General features: G+C 41.7%; 1 protein-coding gene across 2 annotated transcripts in view; it reads left to right on the top strand.

The window, feature by feature from the left end:
* polr3a (polymerase (RNA) III (DNA directed) polypeptide A) overlaps positions 1-21,924 on the top strand; it is a 380,370-nt gene that overhangs the window by 1,207 nt on the left and 357,239 nt on the right. For both annotated transcript variants that reach the window (XR_014602346.1, XM_084079445.1), the window contains exons 3-19: positions 824-961; positions 1,686-1,857; positions 2,140-2,294; positions 3,656-3,895; positions 4,561-4,723; positions 4,877-5,013; positions 5,229-5,332; positions 5,914-6,055; positions 6,534-6,674; positions 7,243-7,312; positions 8,391-8,518; positions 9,053-9,191; positions 9,799-9,963; positions 11,953-12,125; positions 14,059-14,170; positions 16,627-16,745; positions 20,322-20,459. Coding sequence is in view for 1 of the 2 variants with exons in the window: in XM_084079445.1 (XP_083935571.1) it covers positions 824-961; positions 1,686-1,857; positions 2,140-2,294; positions 3,656-3,895; positions 4,561-4,723; positions 4,877-5,013; positions 5,229-5,332; positions 5,914-6,055; positions 6,534-6,674; positions 7,243-7,312; positions 8,391-8,518; positions 9,053-9,191; positions 9,799-9,963; positions 11,953-12,125; positions 14,059-14,170; positions 16,627-16,745; positions 20,322-20,459 (2,436 nt within the window). In the remaining variant the exon portion in view is untranslated. The remainder of the gene's footprint in view (positions 1-823; positions 962-1,685; positions 1,858-2,139; positions 2,295-3,655; positions 3,896-4,560; positions 4,724-4,876; positions 5,014-5,228; positions 5,333-5,913; positions 6,056-6,533; positions 6,675-7,242; positions 7,313-8,390; positions 8,519-9,052; positions 9,192-9,798; positions 9,964-11,952; positions 12,126-14,058; positions 14,171-16,626; positions 16,746-20,321; positions 20,460-21,924) is intronic.

Genomic DNA, 21,924 nt, shown 5'->3' with positions numbered 1-21,924 from the left:
AAGCCTCATCAGTTATCTGTAAATGGTGATGTTCTACAGCAACTTTTCAGACCGTGACCCCCCAAAATAATCATATTTGAACTGGGGACCCCCCAAAATAATCATATTCGAACTGGGGACCCCCCAAAATAATCATATTTGAACTGGAGACACCCCACCTTGATTAGCACTTGGAATGTAGTTGTTGAGGCATTCAATTTAGTTTGACTCGGTTCCACAGATTGATATTGTGAAAATAGCACTGTGAGCTTGTAGATCGGCTATTTTCAAAATGTTTGCCTCTTTCTTGTATTATTTCACAATTTGGCCAATGTTTGACCAGTTTTTGCCAGACCCAGAGGGTCGGCCTACATGAGGCTTTGTCCCTATTTCGTCCATACATGGGCATAAATGTCGGTCCATCTTTTGTCCCCCTTTCGTCCATACATGGGCATAGAAGGGACCTTGCATGACGTGACTTCCGGCCATTCAGATTTCAACCACTAGGGGTCTGGCAGTTAACCTGACCCTGCCAGAGGTGGCGGTATTGAGTAACCAGGTTCCTCAAGACACAATGTGTGGAGCAAGCTGTTTGGATCTGGTAGCGTCAGGTTATCTGGCAGTACCAGGTCTCCTGGTTCCCTTGTTAATAGTATTCTTTTTGTTGATGTATTAAAAAGGTCTTAAATTCCTTAAATTGACACTTCACTGTCATCTGGGGACCCCCCCCCCCCAAATCATGTAGGGGTTCTGGACCCCCCCCACAGGTTGAGAACCACTGTTCTACAGAACCGATTCTGATCATAAGGATGTGTGACTTAAACTTTCATGTATGTTCCTACAGGGCACCAGTGAGAAAGACCGTCCCTGTGAGACGTGTTTTAAGAACCTGGCGGATTGTTTGGGACATTATGGCTACTTGGACCTGGAGCTGCCATGCTTCCATGTTGGCTATTTCAAAGCCATCATAGGAATCCTACAGGCAAGTATAGCACCCAACAACACCTATGTTTTTATTGTTGTTGTTGATATGTTATGTTTGATTTGTTCTTATTATGATGTGTTTATTGTTTAACGCCATAGAAATTCACAGATGTGTGCGATGTGCGTACATATGCTCTTCATTTGTTTCTAACTCTTTGACTGCCAGAGTATTTTTATAATGTACTCACCCAGGCCAAGTGATTTTCGAGCGATTTTCGTGTTTTTAGTAGTTTTAAAGTTGTCATAAAAGTTAGATCCATATTTATCGATCGATTCACTGTGTGTTTCCGGAGCAGGAGTCTCTGACTATTGCTCCGGAAGCAAAACATTGCATCCGGAGCTAGTGTCCCCTTCGCTACAGGCCGTTGGAAACACGCGTCTCCTCAGAAAAATGGACAAAAAAAAAAGAACAGAGATACAGGCGAAATTAAACAAACTACAGACATGGAGTCGACGGGAACGGAATGACGTGAAATCCATTATTTCCGTATCCGTTTGTGCTACAGTTTTACTGCTCCCTTCGGATTCAAAAACAACATTAAGTAAAAACTCGGGATTTCTCGTTCTGGCACTGAGGGCATTCAGAAAAACCTCGGGTTAACTCGGGGCTTGGCACTGAGAGAGTTAAAGACAATTCTAGACAATTGACATCATGCATATAGTTATACTTTAATCCATTACTTGTGCAACTATAATTCAAACCTCCCTGTTGTCTTCTCTAGATGATCTGTAAGACGTGTTCCCACATCATGCTGACAAAGGCCGAAAAGCTCCAATTCATGGATGTCTTGAAAAGGCCCAACCTGGCCTACCTCCAAAAGCGAGGCATGAAGAAAAAGATCTCTGACAAATGCCGCAAAAGGACAATCTGTCTAAACTGCAACGCTTTCAATGGTAAACGATACAAAACATTTTTTGGCATTTGAAGATTGCACACTGACATTTATTTCTGTCTAATGCAGGGTTCTTCAACAGGGGGTCCGGGACCCCTAGGGGGTCCTCAGAGTTACTACAGGGGTTCCGCCAAACAAAAAATGTTGAATCTGAAACACAATTTTATACGATATAGAGGGGGTCCCTGCTTCATCTCTCTCTCAGCTAGGGGGTCCTTGTGCTGAAAACGTTATGTGATTGCTCAAAATGTCTGAGTCATCTTCCCTTTGATTGACGTTTTAGGACCAGTGAAAAAGTGTGGCTTGTTAAAGATCCTCCACGAGAAGTACAAAACCACCAAGAAGGTGGTGGATCCGTTCGTGTCTGATTTCATCCAGTCGTTTGACATCGCCATAGAGCACAACAAGGAAGTGGAAGGTTTGCTCACCAAGGCACAGGTAAACTACATGCATTTATTTAAACTCCTTTCACATTTCTGAGCAGCGTCATTTATTAAACCCATGATTCTTTGTAATCAACCTATAATAGGGCGAACAAGTTGGTTTCATATTTCAGGCATTTAGAGCATTGGTTCTCAAAGTGGGGTCCAGGACCCCCAGGGGTCCTTGAGGGAGTTCCAGGGGGTCCCCAGCTAAATGATGGATTCCATTTGGTTCCATCTGTACACTCAGAGTTAAATTAACATTGATTTTACAATATTAATTGGGGTCCCAGATATAGAAATGCCATTAAATGGGTATCCGTAGCCTAATGCATGTCAAGCTGGGGGTCCTTGAGGTTAAGAATCACTGCTAGAGATGTACAAATCTTCTCTTATGGGGGTTCCTGGCATAGCTTTTCAAATGGGGGTCCGTGGGCTAATAAGTGTCAATTTGGGGGTCCTTGACATGAAGCAGTTTGAGAACCACTGATTTAGACCACCTCACATTGCATGAACGGGTAGGATTCCTCAGAGACTTCCTCAAGGGTTTTTTGACTGGCTATAGGCTGTAGACTAGAAGGGATCGAACCTAAGACCTGTTTATTTGTACTCCGAAACAAATGGTGTCTCTTGGCAAAAATCTGTTTAATAAAACATACATTTTATTATAAACTATAGATTAGTCTTAAAGGGATAGTTCACCCCCAAAAGGACTTTTTTCCTATCGATTAGTCACCCCATGGAGACATGAGTTCATGGAAATTCTTTAGTTTTCGTTGCATTCCTATGGAGAATTTAGGTTGCTGCCTTCAGGAAGGAGATACAGTGTTCCAACACACAATAAGTTCAGACTGAAGAGGTCCTTTGTCCATCAGACGACATTGTGGCTTAATCAGGAGTTATAGGCCAGGGGTAGGCTGAGTGGTGGACATTGCTCTTGTCTTTGCATGTCTTTATGTATGTATTTTGTATTTTGTTGTTTTCTTGTGTCATGTCAAATGTGTGTACTGTTATATGTTGCATACATGGCTGTTTGGGTCGCAAGACAAATTTCAGTGCAAACTGACAATAAAGTATTATCGTATCGTATTCCAAAGCCAATCATTTGATGACCGGCAGCGGTTCCGGTAGGAGACACAAAGAGTCTCCTTTGTGTCTCCTAGTCCTACCGGTCCGCTGGTCATCAAATTATTGGCTTAGGAATGCAATGAAAACTAATGAATATCCATGAATTCAAGTCTCCATGGGGTAACTAAAAGTATTTGTTTCTATCCCTTTAAGCCGCCCTGCCTACAAATATCGCTAGAGACTCCGCTAATGCCACAGGACTTTTAGAAAACATGATTTGGCCTGTCTTCTTGTCGTTCCATCTCCTAGGAGAACCTAAACCCTCTGATAGTGCTGAACATGTTCAAGAGGGTCCCTGCCGAGGACGTCCCGCTGCTGCTGATGAACCCCGAGGCAGGGAAGCCCGCTGACCTGATCCTCACCCGCCTCCTGGTGCCCCCCCTCTGCATCCGGCCCTCGGTGATCAGCGACCTCAAGTCGGGCACCAACGAGGACGACCTCACCATGAAGCTCACCGAGATCATCTTCCTCAACGACGTCATTAAGAAGGTTGGTGTCTGATGATGGAGACGTTTTGACAGTGATGGTGGAGAGAGACAGGAATTGAGGAGAGACAGGAGGGGAATGACACACAGCAAATGGTCCGGCCGGTATGCATCCTAACCACTTGATGGAGACCTCTCTGACTTTGTCCACATCAATACACTGATAAAAAAATAACCACAATCATTTTAACCACTTCAACCTTTTATACTTTGACTATTCAAAAATAGCAGATCTACAAGCTCTTAGTGCGGCACTCGGTGCCGCGCTAAGAGCTTGTAGATCTGCTATTTTTCAAAAATCTTGAACATTAGTGAACATTTGTAAGACAAATCTTTGCTTCTGGGGGTCCCTGGCACAACATATTTTCAGATGGGGGTCCGTGGCCAAATATTTATCAATTTGGGGGTCCTTTGACATGAAAAAGTTTGAGAACCACTGCAGTATAGCACATTTGCAAAGTGCTTCACAGTCAATACACATTTGAACGCTCACTAAATATAAAATATCTATATTACTAACAAAATATTATGGATGATCAGGGTTTTAGATAATTATGGCTTCATCTGTCATCTTTGCAGAGAATTATCGCATGCTAAATCTATACTCTATACATATTTTCATACTAAAACACAACTATGTTAACGAACGCCTCCTGTATCATCACCCAGCACCGTATGACGGGAGCAAAGACCCAGATGATCATGGAGGACTGGGACTTCCTGCAGCTGCAGTGTGCTCTCTACATCAACAGTGAACTCTCCGGAATCCCCCTCAACATGGCTCCCAAGAAATGGACCAGGGGCTTTGTCCAGAGACTGAAGGGAAAACAAGGTGCAACTTAACCACCCTCAACCTGACGTTTCTATTTTGAGCATGTCATTGCAGGCGTAATTAGCCGATATACAAGCTCACAATACGTCGGGGATCGGCTATTTATGATTATATTTTGACATATTGACAATTACATTTTGTCTCAATTGGCAGGGCGATTCAGAGGAAACCTCTCGGGAAAGAGAGTGGATTTCTCTGGGAGAACGGTGATCTCCCCAGACCCAAACCTGAGGATTGACGAGGTGGCTGTGCCTGTCCATGTGGCCAAAATCCTCACATATCCAGAGAAAGTAAGTATTTTAGTTGTTGTTGTGCTGAACATATTGCCAAACACACTAAATTAATGCAATCTAAAACTGGGTACTGATATTTTAGGTGAACAAGGCTCTATTCTAGCGTTGTTCTTTTTAGTGATTATTGTCTCTTCTTTATTTTTCCGGAAACAATCAAAACGATGGAGCTTGCACAAAACACAGATTCTATGCTAAAACCTTTGTTCTTCTAGGTGAATAAAGCAAATCTGGAACTGATGAGGAAACTGGTTCGTAACGGCCCTGACCTACACCCTGGAGCCAACTTCATCCAGCAGCGTTTCACACAAATGAAACGGTGAGCCTTGCTTTGATCAAATGAAAATGTTCTTTTCCTGAAACATTGCATAATTATGTTTATAGAATCATTTCTCTTTTAACCGGGAAAGACCGGGAATGCATCTGTGTCATTTTAGATTTCTTTAGCTATTCAAAAACAGCAGATATACAAGCTCATAGCGCGGCGCTGAGTGCCGCGTTATGAGCTTGTAGATCTGCTATTTAAAATCATTTTTAACTCAAATCTTTGCTTCTGGGGATTCTACAAATGTCTTCTAAATCCTAACAGTTTTTTGAAAAAAATCTATGTTGCTATAATATCAGTTCTTCTCAAACTTTTTTCATGTCAAGGACCACCAAAATTATATGTATTTGGCCGTGGACCCCCATCTCAAAATATGTTGTTCCAGGGACCCCCAGGAGCAAAGATTTGAGTTAAAAATGTTCGCTTTAAAAAAATATATATATTCAAAGATTTGCAAAAAATGTGCTATGAGCTTGTATATCTGCTAGAAATCTTAAAATGACACAGATACTTTGCCGGTCTTAATGGGTTAGCGTAAATCTGCACCAATAAATATTGACTGTCTTCTATTTTAGGTTTCTGAAATACGGCAACCGTGAGAAGATGGCCCAGGAGCTGAGGTTCGGCGACGTGGTCGAGCGACACATGATAGACGGAGACATCGTCCTGTTCAACCGACAGCCGTCCCTGCACAAACTCAGCATCATGGCCCACATAGTAAGCTCATCCCTCTGTTGCAGCCTTAGTGTGTGATAGAGCCTGACCGATATATATTGGTTTGGCCGATGTATCGGCCATTATTTGACTTTTTTGATGACATTCAACCGATGTGTCCCTGTTTAAGGCATTTCATTATAGGCAAAACGTTTTTCCAAAAAGTGCAAATCTACAAGCTGTTTTTTTTAACTAACCATATCTACACAAAAACAATCAAGCAAAAAAAAACATCTTACTCCTGTTCCATTATCTGGAAATTGTTTGCCGTCATTGTCATCTGTTGGTAGTCATGGCTGCAAGTTCCCACTTGATGTTGTGTGGGAGTCCAGACTGATCCAGTAGGACTCTCCAAAATCGGCAACATAGGTTTAGAATGATAAACATCATAAAATGTTCAGTCATTAGATTTTATTTTTCTATTTTTCCACTGATACCGACTTGCGGTTCATCATTGGCGTGTCCCAATTAAACCCCACAGGCCAAAGTGAAGCCTCACAGGACCTTTCGCTTCAACGAGTGTGTGTGCACGCCGTACAACGCTGACTTTGACGGCGACGAGATGAACCTTCACCTGCCTCAGACGGAGGAGGCCAAGGCAGAGGCCCTGATCCTGATGGGGGTGAGTTATGGGTGCAACCGTTAAAGGAGTAGTTCACCCCAAAAAATACTTATGTTTTTGTCGCATTCGTGAGCCAATGATTTAATGTCCGGTTTTCGCTCTACATTAAATACCTTCTTTGGAAATAGCCACGCTCACAACCCGTCGTGACAGGTTGTGAGCTTGTAGATCTGCTATTTTCTGCTAAAGTGTTCTGGGGTTTGAACGGATCAAATTAATTGATTATTAAAGAAAAATTCGATAATGGATTATAATAAAACATAATCCATTGGGGGGGGGGGGGGGGCAGATCTCCAAGCTCACGACGCGCCACAATGTAGCGTATCCTGAGCTTCTAGATGCACTATTTTTATGTGATACTGTTGTACGACAAAGTATAAATTATGGCTTTAGTGGTTAGTCATACTAATCGATTTATTCAATTAGAAAAATTATCCCCCAAAAAAAGGTTCTCGATGGAATAATCGCCAAGAATAATCAGTTGCAGCCCTGGACCCCTGGTATTCTAAATGTTGTTGTCTTTGTAGCATTGACAGCCGTTCTGATATTGGAACCTTTCTCTCCCCAGACAAAAGCTAACCTTGTGACTCCACGAAATGGCGAGCCTCTTATCGCTGCCATTCAGGACTTCTTGACAGGTAGGCATCATGTGGAACAGCGGTGTTCAGCAGCCAATCAAACCAAAGTAGATTACACCACAGTGGTTCTCAAAGCTTTTCATGCCAAGGACCCCCAAAATGATAAGTATTTGGCCGCGGACCCCCATCTCAAATATGTTTGTTCCAGGGACCACCCCTGGAACAAACACGATTTTTCAAAAACAGCAGATCTACAAGCTCATAGCGCGGCACTCGATGCTGCGCTATGAGCTTGTATATCTGCTATTTTTCAGTAGCCAAAGTATAAAAGGTTAAAATTATTGTGATGCTAGATTAACACATTTTGCTGGGGATCCCCTGGAACGCCCCCAAGGACCCCTGGGGGTCCCCGGACCCCACTTTGAGAACCAAAGTAGACTACACCCAGCAGCATGCACACAGTGTGGCTCACTATTCATCAACTGGCTTCTCCCACTGTGCTACACAGTGGGCTTTCAAAGTACAAATGAAAGCCAATGCTATTGGATATCTGAAATACTCAATGGAATTCACTGCCACTTGTATTTTTGATTAATATGATTGATTAAAGGAGCCCTATGTAACTTTCCTCTTCTACCCTGGCTTTGAACCCGGTTTCCTTCGCAAAAGTTCTGCAATTTTTTACCATTGAGATTATAGAGCCTGCCTCCTTGCTCAGGATCTTTATTTTTTTTTAAATATTTTTTTTGGGCTTTTTGCCTTTATTGATGGATTACAGTAGGCTGACAGGAAATGGGGAGAGAGATGGCGGGGTGACACGCAGCAAAGGTCGTCGGGATCGGGAGTCGAACCCACGACACGCTGTCAGGCTGGCATTGCAGCCTAGGGTGCCTGGACCGCCACACTGCGGCCCAAGGCTATTTGACACGAATTTTGACATGATGAAGTTATATTGTATATTGTATTAACATACCACCATACAGATTGCACAAAATTACTTTTAATTCATTAAAAAAAAAACGTTACTAACATTGATTTAAAAGAATATTCATTGATTGTTGTCTGAAAGCATGTTCTGTTCTCTGCCTGAAGAGGGAGCACTTGGACCTTATATATACTGTATTTTGTTGCCTCCTAGGAGCCTATCTGTTGACCCTGAAAGACACCTTCTTTGACAGAGCTTATGCCTGTCAGTTAATAGCGTCCATCCTGGTGGGGAAGGATGAGAAAGTCAAGGTTGCTCTCCCCCACCCGTCAATCTTGAAGGTACAGTACCCGCATCTAAGTCAGCGTTTTTTTCAGTGGAGAGCCCTTGTGGGACTGTTCGATTGCTGACCAGTGGCGGTTAACAAAGTTACTGCTAAAGTTACTTAAGTACAGTCCATTGCGTCTATACTGTACTTGAGTATTTTTATTTTTGGATACTTATGACTTTTTCACTCCACTAAGTATTTGTATTTCTGGACACTCAGTGGATTATCATTTCAAAAATACATATCTGAAATGTATTTGAATGTTTGGGGAAATGTTAAATAGAGCAATGCATTGATATTAAAATGAAAAGGCATTTTGCACTTTTTATGCTTTTGAAAGCGTGCACTTTTGAATCCGTAACGTATTTTTTTAAAAACAAGTACTCCAGCACCTTAACTCGGGTACAAATTTGACTGATCAGCTGTCACTTGTGATTGGGTAACATTTGACCACAGGAGTATCTCTACAGTATACTTTGAGTCAAGTAGAGCGGTTGAGTACTTGGTCCACCATTGTTGCTGACAGATTACATGTTGTATTCCACAGCCCATGGCTCTGTGGACAGGCAAGCAGATCTTCAGCCTCATCATTAAGCCCAGTAAGGAATGTCCAGTCAAGGCCAACCTTCGTACCAAGGGCAAGCAGTACTGTGGCAGTGGAGAAGACCTCTGCTACAACGACTCATGTGAGTTCCTTTGTGAACATTTCCCCTGAAATTACTCGATAAAGAAAAATCCTTTTTCATACTTTACCCATTTTAGACTTTAAGACATTAGGCATGTCACAATTATGACATTTTACATGACGATTAATTGTCACACAAATAATTGCAATTCATGATTTTAATCGTGTTTTTGTCGTGGAACATAAGAATAACAACAACAAAAAGAACATTTCTGTTTGGCCCCATTCATAGGCTTTGAAGTTGCACAGGGCAGATATGACAAATGACCAAAATATACAAAAACATATTAATAGCTTTATACTAAAAAAACATTAATTGTGGAAATAGCCGATCTAGAAGCTCGCAATGCGTCGCCTATTTGACACACAGCAGTGTCGCCCCGCTTGTAGATCAGCCATTTCCCCCAAAACGTTTTAGTCTCGAATGGCATGTCCAAAATATGGAAGCCAGAGTTTAAAGTGGTTAAAAAAGCACGGTTTTGAGACTAGTAACCGGCACACAAAGTAGTAGGATATACTGTAAATCGGGCATAAAGGCAAATTGAGAGCACCACACTGCCCCCTAAGCACGGTATCTAACCTGAGACCCTATGAATTTGTATCCACAGTCGTGGTGATCCAGAACAGTGAGCTGATGTGTGGAACCATGGACAAGGGCACGCTGGGCTCTGGCTCCAAGAAGAACATCTTCTACATCCTCCTGAGGGACTGGGGACAGCTGGAGGCAGCCAACGCCATGTCCCGCCTGGCCAGGCTGGCCCCCTGCTACCTCTGTAGGTTCCTGCAAGCACTCCCAACACCAACATACTGCAGCATGCGAAAGAAAGAATTAGACCATAGAGATTATTGCATAGAAATGGGAACTAATTTGGGTATGTTTAGGTTCACGGGTTGACTAAAGCGTAATGGCTTTTTAGCTCCATTCAAGGAACTGATGAAGGGTGTTGTAAAGAGTCAATTCATTCATGACTCCATAAACTGACTTAATAGGAAGTCTTAACGATAAGAAGGAATCATTTAACTCTTTAACTGCCTAAGTTAAAACATCGTCTACAGCTGCCCTTGCCAGCCATTTCTAGCGTTTTTATTAACCTTTGAAAAATCATAGGATATTATCCTTCACAACGATCCACCTGGCGATCGCCTGAAAAAAAACAAAGGGAGGTCTCGGACAATCGGGGGGAGGGGGGGGAGCATGCCGCCGGAATAATCCATTTCATAGTTATGGGCAGTTGAATGTGGCTTGTTTTCGCCAAAAAGCAACAGAAAGCAGAGAAAATTTTACTTTTATAAATCCTATAATACTAAACAAAACCAGCTTCATTTTGTGTACTCTTCATCATCATCATCATCATCATCATGATTCACAGGCTGCGGAAGAGCGCTCTATCGTAAACCACTGAAAACGCCACATGACGAGAATCTCGTCATTGGCGGTGTGAGCCTTGGAGAACAATGACGAGAAATCTAGTCAATGTCAATGAGTTAAGGAAACAGCATTGACCAATTTGTGTCAATTCTTGGGAATTGACACGATTGTGTCGTATGTATGGCGGGGGGGGGTGAACTGACTTTAAAGTGCTACTGTATACCGGCATCACTACATATCATTGTCTCTTATCTTCACAACTTCAAGCACATACTGTACTATATCATATGTAAATGCTCTCCACAATTTTACATTGAGCCTATGATGCAGCACTTGATAGGAAAGACACCCCCCCCCCCCCCCAGGCATATTAAAAACCTACTCAATTGCTTGTTGCGCTTAGAGTACAGCAATGCTGTAATTATTTTTGTTCAAGGTTTCTTTATTGGTATTTTCCAATTTGCATACAGGTCAATGAGACAAAAGCATAAAAAAACAGTGCATGTTACCCCTCCCACCCCCTAAAAGTTTCCCGCAGTAATGCAGTAATTCTAATGAAAATAAATGTCACTGGGGTTTTCACTTTTCACAAGGCTGAAATGCCTGTCTGTGTCCAGCAAGTTTCAAGTGTCACAGACAGTACATCCACACCTTTTCAACACTTACAGTACTGTATGGCAGTGAGTGGTGGGTGGGTAAGCAAAGACCAAGGTCCTATTTAATGGACTCTCACTTCTCTTCCTCTCGCTCTCGCTCTCCCTCTGGGCGTGCAGAGCTTGACACTTACAGCGAACTTGCTGAACCCACCCATACTGCGCCAATGCATATGATTCATTCTAGCACACACATTCCTTATTTATGTGTTTATTCCTGCCTTGCTTGATTCATTACCTGTGATGAGATGACTTATTATTCATGGCCTCAACCTTTTTCTATGCTTAAATAATCAGAGAATTGCACAGCGATATACCAGGCCTTGCACTCTGTAGCCATCCCAGATGATATATCTGCATATATTAACATTTAGACTATTTAATGAGACAACACTAGAATTTTAGATTCTTTGTAGCCCAAACTTTCATCCTGTGCAAGGACAGTGGCGCTATGAGCTTGTATATCTGCTATTTTTGAATAGCCAAAGTATAAAAGGTTAAACTTAAATTGTGATGCTATATTAACACATTTTGCTGGAGACCCCCTGGGACCCCCCCCAAGGACCCCTGGGGGTCCCCGGACCCCACTTTGAGAACCAATGGTCTACATAACATGCTATCTAAATTACATTTTAGCCTTTGCATAAGCCTGGTCGTCAAGGTGGGGCACTAAGGGGGCAAACCCTAATTTCTACCAAATCCTGGTTATATAAGGTGTCGTTTTGGTCCCACTCTTGCAGCCAACCGTGGCTTCTCCATTGGTATCGGTGACGTGACGCCAGGCCAGGGTCTGCTGAAGGCCAAGCAGGACCTGCTGGACGGGGGCTACGCGAAGTGTGACGAGTACATCGATGCCCTGAAGACCGGCAAGCTGCAGCAGCAACCAGGCTGTACCGCAGAGGAAACTCTGGAGGTGAGGAGGTCACACAGACACATGCACTTGCAAACGCGCACACACACACAGGGCTGTCACCAACATGACATTTTACGTGACGATTAATTGTCACCCAAATAATTGTGATTAATTATTTAATGTGTGTTTTTGTCGTCGAACACGGGAACAATTGTGAGTAAAAATTACATTTCTGTTTGGCTTTTAGGCTTTGAAGTATGCACAGGGCAAATATGACAAATAACCTAAATAAACAAAGAAACTAATGACATATTTAATACGTTTATGCTTTACAAAAAATATTTATTGCGGAATCTACAAGCGTCGCATTGCATTTATAGTGGAATCTAAAAGCGTCTCATTGCATTTATAGTGGAATCTACAAGCGTCGCGTTGCATTTATAGTGGAATCTACAAGCGTCGCATTGCATTTATAGTGGAATCTACAAGCGTCGCATTGCATTTATAGTGGAAGCTTTGCATTTATTGTGGAATCTACAAGCGTTGTGAGCTTGTAGATCGGCTAGATTGTAGATTTTTGAAAATGTTTGAAAACATAAAAAATTTCAACATGGAAACGATTATGATGATTTATACAAAATAATTGCGATTATGTAATAAATGTGACAGGCCTACTGTGACACACACACACACACACACACACACACACACACACACACACACACACACACACACACACACACACACACACACACACACACACTTATTTTTGTAGTACTAGGAAAAATGTCATCACAGTGTCTTATTTCTCAAATTCTACTACACTTCTTGGGACTTTTGCCCCCCACGAGTCTAGTAATACAAGTACACACACACATGCATGCAGGCAGCATAGAAAAATATAACCTAAAGTATAAACAGTATACACTGCAATTCATGCCGACAATGAACATGTTAAAAATATCACACCAATTACTAACTGTACCCCCCCCCCACCTTCACACACACTCTTATCCCATCTCATCAGGGCCTTTGTTCCCCACTTGGTTGATGTCCTCTTATCTGTTCAATTACTGCTTTGTCATCAGCCGTGACCCACAGCTAGAACAGTACTGCATGAGAGTACTTCTGTGGGATCACGCCTCGATTTGTGTGTGAGTGTGTGTGTGTGTGTGTGTGTGGGCTCGCTGTCAGGTGGAAACCTTGTAAGTCCAAAACCGTTACTTTTCAGGAAATGGAAACTGGAACCGGTGTTCCAGCAGATCCAACATAGTTATTATTATTTAGCCACAAGCTCTCGATGATGCTTTTTATTGGTTCAATATTTATAAAAGTTCACAGAGGAGATTGTGTGCACATCTTGTACCTGTATTTAGGATGGACATCAAGGCAAGAAGGTAAAACGTATTTTATTCAACAGCGCAACGTTTCGTCCTTTTATAGGTCTTCATTTGCCTGATGATGACCTATAAGGTCGAAACGTTGCACCATTAACCAAACCAGTGTGCGGATGTTTTGCCTTCTTCTCAATATTTATAAAACCCACAGACAGACTTAAACACTTTAACCGAAAACATTTTCAAAAATAGCAGATGTACACTAGATGAAATATGGAGATACGAGTGGGCCTGTCACAATTATTACATAATCGACCCCCTCCCCCAAAAAAGCAGAAATAGCAACATTTTTAAATGTATCAAATTATTAAATATGTCAATGATGTCTTTTTATATTTATGTTCTTTGTCATATCTGCCCTGTGCAATTTTTTATTATGAAGCCTGAAAGGCAAACAGAAATGAATATTTTATTCATATGTTCCAATCTTACACAATGCCAAATACACAATGAAATCGTCAATCGCAATTATCTGAGTGACAATTAATCGCCAACTTAAATTTGTAATCGTGACGGTCCTAGATACGAGGTTTCTGCCCGACAGCAACGGTATTGTGCATGATGCGCTGTGTCTGTCTCTGTGTGTGTTCCAACAGGCTCTCATCCTGAAAGAGCTGTCGGTCATCAGAGATCACGCTGGCAGCGCCTGCCTCAGGGAGTTGGACAAGAGCAACAGCCCGCTGATCATGGCCCTTTGTGGCTCCAAAGGTAAAGCCACACAATGTGAACGGTAATGAGGTCCCAGCGTGATGCCATTATCCCCTCCTCAGTCTTTCACCATGACAACAACCAACCCAGACAAAACACTATGCAGCTAAGTAGACGACAGTGACCTTTAACCCATTAAGACCTGGGACGCATCTGTGTCATTTTTTGATTTCTTTGGCTATTCAAAAATAGCAGATCAGAGAGTGCCCCGCTATGAGCTTGTAGATCTGCTATTCTTGAAAAATCTAGAAAATTTGTGCAAATCTTTGAATATATATTTTTTAAAGCAAACATTTGTAATGCAAATCTTTGCTTCTTGGGGACCCTGGAACAAAATATTTTGAGATGGGGCTCCTTGGCCAAATACATATACATTTTGGGATCCTACATGAAAAAGTTTGAGAACCACTGACATAGCAACACACGTTTTTTTCAAAAAACTGTTAGGATTTAGAAGACATTTTGTAGAATCGGAACCTCAGGCCTTAATGTGTTATGCTGGCCCGTCGTAGCCCACATGACGGAGCAAACATGCGCTCTAGGGGTGCCACAGTTAATTGGGCTAATCGATTTCATAGATTCTAGAAATAATTGATAAACGAGCTTAAAGCTGTAACTTTAAGCTCTGATGGCTGTAACTTTCCTCTTCTACCCTGGATTTGAACCACGGTATTGACATTTTTACCATTGAGCTAATCATAGAGCCTGCCTGCTTGCTCAGAGGATAAATTGAATCTTGAACATCAGGTCAAAATTCGTATTGGATCCTGTGTCTAGGTGAAACATGACCTTTGACACGATCTAAGCCTCAATAGAGGAGCAGGGAGCTTACTTGCTTATGGTAGTCCATCGTATCCGATGATGACTTCTACTTCTTCCTTTGGTGAGTGTCAAGAATAATCAAAGAAAATAATGGGATAGTTGCTGCCCTAATTCACTCGGTCATTTGGCACATTTGCATGATTTGAAGATGATTTGTTAACCCATTTAGACTACAGTAGTAGTTATACCTTTCAAGCCCGGGAACACCCCTGTGTGTAGTTGTTGCTATATACAGTATAAAGCAACATTAACATTGTTTTTGAATGTTTTAATAAGACGTTTTTCAGAAAATTCAGAAGGCATTTTTAGAATCCGCCTCAGGTCTAAATGGTCTCAAACTTAAAAATGTCTATGATCAGGGGTGCACATAACTTTTTAGGTCTAGTACTCAGAAGAGCACCTGGAGATGTGTGTTGGTGCGCACCAAATAAATGGTCCCGGCGACGCGAAGCAACAATCACACAAGCACGTGCAGCATGCGTCCCCTTCCCCTGCGCCTAATGGCTGTACATGGGGCCGACGCGTGCTTTAGCGAGAGTGTGTAAGTGTGGCTTCAGGAAGTAAATTCCTAGCCTCGATCTCCAGGCTTTTATTTTTTAGTTTTGCTAAAAAAATAAAAGCTTGGAAATTCCTGTCCCAGCTGTTGGTACGCAAAAGCGCCTCGCGTCGTCTGATGTGGTGCGCATTATTTATTTTGGGTGCGCATGCGCACCAGTTATGTGCACCCCTGTCTATGATCCCCAGTTTGGTACACATTAGACCACGGACCACCATAACACAAGCAACAAGCAACTCACTTCAAAGGCTAGACACGCTCAAGAACTTGAGTTCAAACTGGGTGCAGACACTTGACAACATGAGCAAAGGAACCATTTGCTCTCACCAACAATTATAATAAGTCTTTAATAAGCCATTAAGCAGCAGCAACTAATCACGGACGTTTCGACCTGTTGGCCTTCGTCAATGTTTCAGAAAGACCGACGAAGGCCGACAGGTTCAAAACGCGGCCGTCATTAGTCGTTTCTACGGCTCGTTAAAGACTGTTATAAACTTTGTTCGTAACTGTGGATGGTTCCTCTGTTGTCCATCCATAATAGACCAGGCAACACGGAGGTGTGCATAGTTTAGACACATCACCTTTGCCCTTTTCAGAACCTAGTTACAAATATAGCATATTGACGCATGTAATCACATAAACACAGACAAACCGACGGCCTCGTTACTATAGCTTAGCCCTTTTAATTGTGTGTATTACACTTTAATCATAATATTATGTTGGACATATTATGTCCAACTCTTCTATCCAACATGACATAAATGTACAAGTTGGCCTCTCACCTTAAAGCACGAAGATAGTTTAGTAGAGGTTTGGGTTGTTGTGGTTACCTTGTCATCATGATATAACTGGTGCAACTATTTTTTTTTGTTTTTTTTTGTTTGGGAAACAGTGTAGTACATATTCTTCTTGTGATTTTTTTTTCTTTCTTTATTATAATGACACTGTATTTACTCTCTGAATTCCCACTGTGTCCACACACACACACACACACACACACACACACACACACACACACACACACACACACACACACACTCACACTCACACTCACACTCACACACACTCACACACACAGGTTCTTTCATCAACATCTCCCAGATGATTGCCTGTGTGGGTCAGCAGGCCATCAGTGGCTCTCGAGTGCCCGATGGCTTTGAAAATCGCTCCCTGCCTCACTTCGACAAGCACTCCAAAGTAAGATGTTATTAATCTCCATTGATAATGCATAATATACGTATATGACAATGTAACAAATAAACCGACCATGTCACTTGTATCTATTAATGCAAGGCTAGATAGTCTTGTGTTGGGCTGGGCACTATGGACAAATAATATTTTTAACCAAATACCTCTATCGATAGTGACTGGTATTACTAGTATTATACTAGTATTGTGAAATAGCAGATCTACATTTCAAAAAATATGAAAGTAACTGTTAAGTAAACTGGCGGTCTCAAGGACTCTTTGTGGTCTCAAGGACTCTTTGTGTCTCCTACCCGGAGAGAATGCCGGTTATCAAATTATTGGCTTGGGAATGCGATAAAACAAAACATTCTCCATGAATTCAATGCTTCATGGGGTGTAAAATTGATAGAACATAAGTCATGTTTTGGGTGAACTACTCCTTTCAAGTGATTAAAAGAAAAGACACTAATGCCATATATATATATATATATATATATATATATATATATATAATATATATATATATATATATATATATATATATATATATATATATATATATATATATATATATATATATATATCACGATATTACAATATCCCAAGTTCTATGTATTATATCACAATCTCAATATATAGTTTTGTCATATTGCCCAGCCCTAGAGGTATGCATAGTTTCAGCAATGCAGAGATGTGAAATGGCTTGACACAAACTTTGAAATGTTATCGGTCGTATCCTTCTACTGTATGATGAATAGTTCAGAAGTTACAGTATGTACCAACCATCAAGAAGGGTTTTATTTGTTACTTATACGAGTAAAAGCTGCGAAATGTTGGTATGGGCTTGTTCCACAGAACTGTACTAACATAACAATATGACAACAAGATAATAGTTCTCAAGGTTTCCACCCGACAGAGACGATAATGTGCTTGAGATGTGCTTTTCTTTGTGCGGCTTTCCATCTGAAAAAAAAGCTGAGCACAAGGAAATTCCAAGAAGCTGCTTATCAAAGGATAAAAACATGGCTTCTAGCATGGTAGCAATCCACCTTCTGCATTAGCTCTAATGCTCACACATCTTGAAAGCTCACCCATTGTGCCTGCACATTAACCACATGAACCCTAGCATCCTTATTCTGGGAGCGAAAATTCGCAGAAAATGGATAATACAAGCTTGCAACTATAGAGCCTGTAAGCCTTGCAGAGCCATGGGGCAGGAGCCCATCTCCTGTTTCTGTAGCGTGAGGCAGTTTGATGTACAAGCACATCCCCTGGACATGACGCCAGTATGTCACAGGGACTTACCCCCAATGCAACCCTTGACGCCGAGCGTCAAGCAAGGAGGCATTGGGTCCCTTTTTTATAGTCTTGCCGGGGATCGAACTCCCAACCTCAGGGCGGACGCTAACCACTGAGGCCACTGAGCTGGCCTGACCGACGCCAAATTTTTGGGTCTGATGTCGATCCCGATTTTGGAGATAATAGTCCTAGCCCACTGATGACCAGCTTTGACCGATATTTTCTATTACATTTGAAAGACTTTTCAAAAGCGTCACCTATATTAACCAAAATATGGACGCCACGTTGAAAGAGGTAAAAAATCGGGACACATCAGCTGCATAATACCGATGTCTTAAAAAAGTCAAATAGTGACCAATATTTGTAACCGTTTGTAGTGCAATAGTGTTAAACGTATTGTATTATTGTCTAATAATACACCTCAAAACATGAGGTTTGGGTCACTAAGAACCTCAGAGTGAAGAAATGTGTGGTTCTTTCTTGTTTATCTTCTGTAAGTATCTGTTTCAACAAGATCACAAATAATCACTACATTCTAGTTGCCCAGCCCTAGAGGTATGCATAGTTTCAGCAATGCAGAGATGTGAAATGGCTTGACACAAACTTTGAAATGTTATCGGTCGTATCCTGTCTTTCACACATGCACTGTAATATGGACATTATCCAGACCTTAACGGGTGTGGCTGAATGTATAAACATTAATGTCGGGCTAATGTCTGCTTCAACCCAAGCCAATCGATGTGTGAATGGATGTGGTGATAATCCGGTGAATTCACATGAGCGAGTGGGCGTGTTGATGGCGCTTCTGTTGTTGATGTCGATCCCGATTTTGGAGATAATAGTCCTAGCCCACTGATGACCAGCTTTGACCGATATTTTTTATTACATTTGAAAGACTTTTCAAAAGCGTCACCTATATTAACCAAAATATGGACGCCACGTTGAAAGAGGTAAAAAATCGGGACACATCAGCTGCATAATACCGATGTCTTAAAAAAGTCAAATAGTGACCAATATTTGTAACCGTTTGTAGTGCAATAGTGTTAAACGTATTGTATTATTGTCTAATAATACACCTCAAAACATGAGGTTTGGGTCACTAAGAACCTCAGAGTGAAGAAATGTGTGGTTCTTTCTTGTTTATCTTCTGTAAGTATCTGTTTCAACAAGATCACAAATAATCACTACATTCTAGTTGCCCAGCCCTAGAGGTATGCATAGTTTCAGCAATGCAGAGATGTGAAATGGCTTGACACAAACTTTGAAATGTTATCGGTCGTATCCTGTCTTTCACACATGCACTGTAATATGGACATTATCCAGACCTTAACGGGTGTGGCTGAATGTATAAACATTAATGTCGGGCTAATGTCTGCTTCAACCCAAGCCAATCGATGTGTGAATGGATGTGGTGATAATCCGGTGAATTCACATGAGCGAGTGGGCGTGTTGATGGCGCTTCTGTTGTTGAGGCGAGAAGGGCCTCTCCTCCTCCCGAGATCTTTGGCAGAGAGAAATGCAGCTTTTTATTAGCATTTGAATTGGAAATATTCTCCGATTGAACTTCCGTTATCAATCGCTGATCAAAGTGAAACATTTTTTAAAACAGAATGCCTGTAGTAATGTAGGCAACGAGTTACACTCTGACACTCCCTGCGTACTTCGTCTGTACGTAGAGCCCAATGTTGTTTGTCCAGTTCGTCTTGTGAAAAGTAGGTTGTAGCTTGTTGTCTACGTTAGGCCTACTATCTTAGGAAAGATGTGTTGTTTGTGTTCTGCAATGGGTGCGTCAATGGGAGACCGCATATCAAGCAGCAATTCATTTCTCATGTTCTGAGGAAGGAATTTAAAAGAAATAAAGATTGCATTTCATCCTCCCATTTTCCACAAGCTGTTTAGTGGGAGTAGCTAATGTATGCATCTACTACCCACACACCGCCCATTGCTTAAGTGGGAGTAGCTAATGTATGCATCTACTACCCAGACACCGCCTGTTGCCTAATCAAACAGACTATTACAATTATGTGCGGACGCATCTGAAACGCACGTTCTCCTGACGTGTGCTGCATGTGTGAAAGGTCAATCACTGCACGATGTCCAGACTATCCAGACCTCATATTATGTGAAAAGGGCTTTAGTGTTGCCTTTTAATCAGACATTTCTCTGTCCGGCTAGATTTATGTGTTTATAACAGCAATTTACTCCACACGTGTCCTTTTTGCTGTGCTGTGGCATAGCAGGGAACCCACTTAACATCAACTAAACCCCCTGCTTTTCTTTTTACAGCTGCCTGCCGCCAAAGGCTTTGTGGCTGACAGCTTCTATTCTGGCCTGACACCCACCGAGTTCTTTTTCCACACCATGGCTGGCCGTGAGGGTCTGGTGGACACGGCTGTTAAGACCGCAGAGACCGGATACATGCAGGTGAATGAAGCGCTGGAGGCGTTTGTGCGCTTTTGTTGCTCACCATCATCAAAATGGATTCTCTCGGGTCGACCTGACAGCCGTGAGTGGACATGAATGTACCCCATGGGCTCAAATGCCTGACGGCGAGTGCACCGGTTCAGTTTCCAGCTGGCCGGCCAATTAGCTGCATGTCACTCCCGTACTCTCTCTTCTGTGTATCATGTCCCTCTCCACTGTCTCTGTCAAATATGCTAATAGAAAAATAAAAAATATATTATTTTCTATCAATTTTCTATCAATTACTGACCTCATGAAGCCTTGAATTCATGGAGATTGTTTTTATATTTTTTTGTCGCATTCCTGAGCCAATAATTTGACTCGAGTCTCCGCCGGTCATCAAATTATTGGCTTAGGAATGTGACAAAAACGAAATCATCAAATTTTAGGCTTTCATGGGGTGTGTAATTGAAAGAAAATAAGTATTTTTTGGGGTGAGCTACTCCTTTTAAGTTAACAAACATTACCACATCATTTAATTAACCAAATGAACCCGTTTGGTTCCATTTGTACACACAGTTATGGGGGTCCTTCAAGTTAAGTTTGAGAGCCATTGTTTCTGCCAAAGGGTCGACAGCATTCATTCCTAAGCTTCAACTGAGTTTTGCCTTTTAATGGAAGAGATGAAATGATAATGAGCCCCAGAGGCAAATATTATACTTTTACTCCACTACAATTATTTGAAAACTTTAGTTACAAGTTACTTTTCAGATATAAATTATGATATTATGAAACATACATTAACAACTTTAGCCCTATTTTATACGTAGGCTATTTGAAAATAGCCGATCTACATTGTGAGCTTGTAGATCTGCTATTTTCAAACATTTTAGTACAGTACTTTTACTTTTGGTACTTTAAATACATTTTGATGCCAATACTTTTGAATTCTGGACTTCTACTTGTAACAGAGTATTTCTATATTGCAATATTGGTACTTTTACTTAAGTTTGAGTACTTTTTCCGCCACTGCTATTTGGGGGTAAGTGGGGGTAAGTCACTTTCAATACGCATGTTGTTCCCCAAGTGATATAGATATAGATTGACTAGTGCCCCAGCCATCTTTTGTCTGTCAATCTCTCTGTCTCTCTGACAGGCGCTCTCCCTTTCACCTTGCCACTATCTGTCTAGAGTCTTTCTATCAGAGACGCAGGGGAAGTTATTTTTAATAGGGGCAAAGTACACTGCAGTGGAGTAATCTCTCCCGAGACAGCTGCTGAGCTGATATCCATCGCTCTGCAAACAGGCTGTTCCTCCATGGACCGTCCTCTATCTATCTGCCAGTGTTGCCAGATTTAGCTAGAGAAACAACCAGGTCTTACGAAAACAAGCCCAAAAGAAGCAAACCAACACATGAGCACTTTAAACCTGCGTATAATACATCAGCTATTTGAAAATAGCCTATCTACAAGCTCACAACGCGTTA

The sequence above is a fragment of the Gymnoscopelus microlampas genome, assembly GCF_963454915.1.
Source record: "Gymnoscopelus microlampas genome assembly, chromosome: 14".
In the NCBI taxonomy this organism is placed as follows: Eukaryota; Metazoa; Chordata; class Actinopteri; order Myctophiformes; family Myctophidae; genus Gymnoscopelus; species Gymnoscopelus microlampas.
The sequence above is the reverse complement of the archived record's forward strand: the minus strand, read 5'-3'. Positions and strand labels throughout refer to the sequence as shown.